This window comes from Nerophis lumbriciformis, linkage group LG06 (genome assembly GCF_033978685.3).
Source record: "Nerophis lumbriciformis linkage group LG06, RoL_Nlum_v2.1, whole genome shotgun sequence".
Taxonomy (NCBI): domain Eukaryota; kingdom Metazoa; phylum Chordata; class Actinopteri; order Syngnathiformes; family Syngnathidae; genus Nerophis; species Nerophis lumbriciformis.
This window is the reverse complement of record NC_084553.2, coordinates 45,573,140-45,575,950: the sequence shown is the minus strand read 5'-3', so window position 1 is coordinate 45,575,950 and position 2,811 is coordinate 45,573,140. Positions and strand designations below refer to the sequence as shown.

Here is a 2,811-nt window from a genome sequence, read left to right as displayed (position 1 = left end):
CAAGTTGAAAGAACATGATGCCAGTATGCGGTTTTTTTTTCAATAAAATACTGGAAAGGATAGAAATGTAGTTTGTCTCTTTTATCCGATTATTAATCGATTAATAGCCCTAATATATATATATATACATATATATATATATATATATATATATATATATATATAGGGACGGCGTGGCGCAGTGGAAGAGTGGCCGTGCGCGACCCGAGGGTCCCCGGTTCAATCCCCACCTAGTACCAACCTCGTCATGTCCGTTGTGTCCTGAGCAAGACACTTCACCCTTGCTCCTGATGGGTGCTGGTTAGCGCCTTGCATGGCAGCTCCCTCCATCAGTGTGTGAATGTGTGTGTGAATGGGTAAATGTGGAAGTAGTGTCAAAGCGCTTTGAGTACCTTGAAGGTAGAAAAGCGCTATACAAGTACAACCCATTTATTTATATATATATATATATATATATATATATATATATATATATATATATATATATATAGATGGATGGATGGATAGATATCCACACACACACGTGGAAGAGTAGATATGCAAAAACTGTAGCTGCCTGCTAAATGATACAATAAATAAACATCTCTACTCGGAGGGCAGACATCCTTGATTTAAATGTTGTGCCTTTTAAAACTACTGAAAGTTCAGACACTTTGGCTTCAGTCGCCATAAACCGGGGTTCAAAGACGTGTGTCATCTTATTACTCATTTATATCTATGGCTGAAACTGTATCGATATAATTGTCCCTCCTGACTCATCAATCTAATTGCTAATTTCCTCTTCTTAGCTGGTTACTCTGTTGTAATGCAGTTCCCATTAGCTTTATGTTGAAGTGTACAACACATTTATTCTTTTTTTAGTTTAACTACTTTAACATTCAAGCAAGTTTAGCACCGCTGCTGGCATACCTTATCCTCTCGTCCCTCATTTGCGTGTCCACTAATGCAGCTAACACGTCAAATTAAAAGAATATTAGCCCATTGTTGGTTAGAACCAAACCTAAAACTAATGTTTAGAAAACATTAGCAATAATGCCACATTTTTGAACCGTTTAATTCCATGGCAATTCTCAACTTGCGACTTAAAACTTTGATTTGAAACGGCTAATAACCACAAAGACGCAGAAACCAAAATTTAGGATCCTCTTGAACAAAGCTCGGAAATAATTGCAGAAACTACTCCATTTTGGTTGTTTGTTGACATGTTTTGTTTTGACTGACAATGCCAGTAGAGAAAACTGTTATTTTCAGGTTCAGTTTTACCATACAAGTCTTGTGTTTTCTCCTCTTCCAGCAAAAGTACTTTGATTCGGGCGATTACAACATGGCCAAAGCCAAGATAAAGAACAAGCAGTTACCAACAGCGGCGCCGGAGAAGACCGAGATTACAGGCGACCATATCCCCACCCCCCAGGACCTGCCTCAGAGGAAACCCTCCCTGGTGGCCAGCAAACTGGCTGGCTGATGATGCTCAGTCAGGCGTCCACTATACACCTCCAAGAGCTTGTAACATTACCTCTCCCCACCCCTCACAGGAACACCTGTTTACCAACTCAGCCACCCTGACCCCGCCCAGCAGGAAATACTTTGCTGACACCTTCCAATCAGTCTTTCTTTTACTCCACTGGCTGCTATCTCAGCTCTTGTATCCTTCTGTCCTCTTTGCATTTCTCTTAATTACTCTCATGTAAGATACACTGAAAGACAGGACATCAAAGTGTTAACGATTGAGAACTACAAGCTTTTAGAAGACAACAAAGGCTTTTATTGTGACGAGAGTGTGTATATAGTACATTTCATTTTGTTAGGCACATCAGCCATTTTGCAGATTTCTTATCATTTTACTGTATTTCCTTCTTTGTGTATATGACACTGTCAGTAAGCTCCATTCATTTGTTTTTTTATCTCTCAAGAAGCGGTGGCGTTATATGTAAGGACCACAGTGTTGGACTGTGTGAACCCACGCCCTAAAAACTCCCAAATGCAAAGCTTTTTAAAAAAAAATAATTGATGTTCTTACTAAGCTCCACACAGAAGCTGCATGTAAGCAATGAAGCTGATAAATGCTGCATTCAAAGTCTTCTCGGGACCAGGAAAATTGCCTTTAAAGGGGAGATGAGAGAGAGATGAGTGTAGATCCCTACTATCATTCTATGCCCGTTACATCCGTGGGCACTGGGATCAGACAAAGAAAGCCCTTTGTTCTGTCTTTATTGCTTTACCAGGGTCCTCCACAGATGTTTAATCCAAGCTAGCACATCTATCTAGCATGTAAATAAATGGCTGCCCTCCTGTTCTTTTGTGCCATTTTGGTTTGTAAATAAAATAGTTTTGCACAAATATTTACCTCCTGCATTCTTTCATCGCTCCACTGAAACTTAAAACTTAATTTGTTCAATATCTTACTACTGTCATCTGCTCATTTGGTTTATGTGGCCCCAGAAGGTCTCAGTTCTGGTCCCTGTTAGTATAATTTTTACGCCAATTTTTGAAAACCTAATATTTTACCCCCTGTACTAAATGACTGATCCTTGTGTATCTACTTGCAAAAGGTAATATTATGCACATGGTTCAGGTTGCTCATTACTATTTGTTCCCATAGTATATCAGTATTTATTTCTTGGCAAAAGATGATAAACCTGCTGACCCACAGGACTTCATATAAAGTAGTGTAGCCTGTCATACAAAACATTACATTCAGCCAGAGGCTGAATGTAATCCTGGGGGATCCTGAGACGTTCTCAGACCAGCTGGGAGACATAGTCTTTCCACCGTGTCCTGTTTCTTCTCCGTGGTCGGACACGCCCTAAG

The 2,811-nt window shown here is 39.9% G+C and overlaps 1 protein-coding gene across 1 annotated transcript in view; it reads left to right on the top strand.

Annotated features, from left to right (window-relative positions):
* The window catches only part of LOC133608861 (cAMP-regulated phosphoprotein 19-like), a 14,994-nt gene extending 12,652 nt beyond the window's left edge, over positions 1-2,342 (top strand). Inside the window, exon 3 of the mRNA XM_061964456.2 lies at positions 1,295-2,342. Coding sequence (XP_061820440.1) covers positions 1,295-1,465 — 171 coding nt within the window. The 3' untranslated portion in view covers positions 1,466-2,342. The remainder of the gene's footprint in view (positions 1-1,294) is intronic.
* The last annotated feature ends 469 nt before the right edge of the window (positions 2,343-2,811 follow it).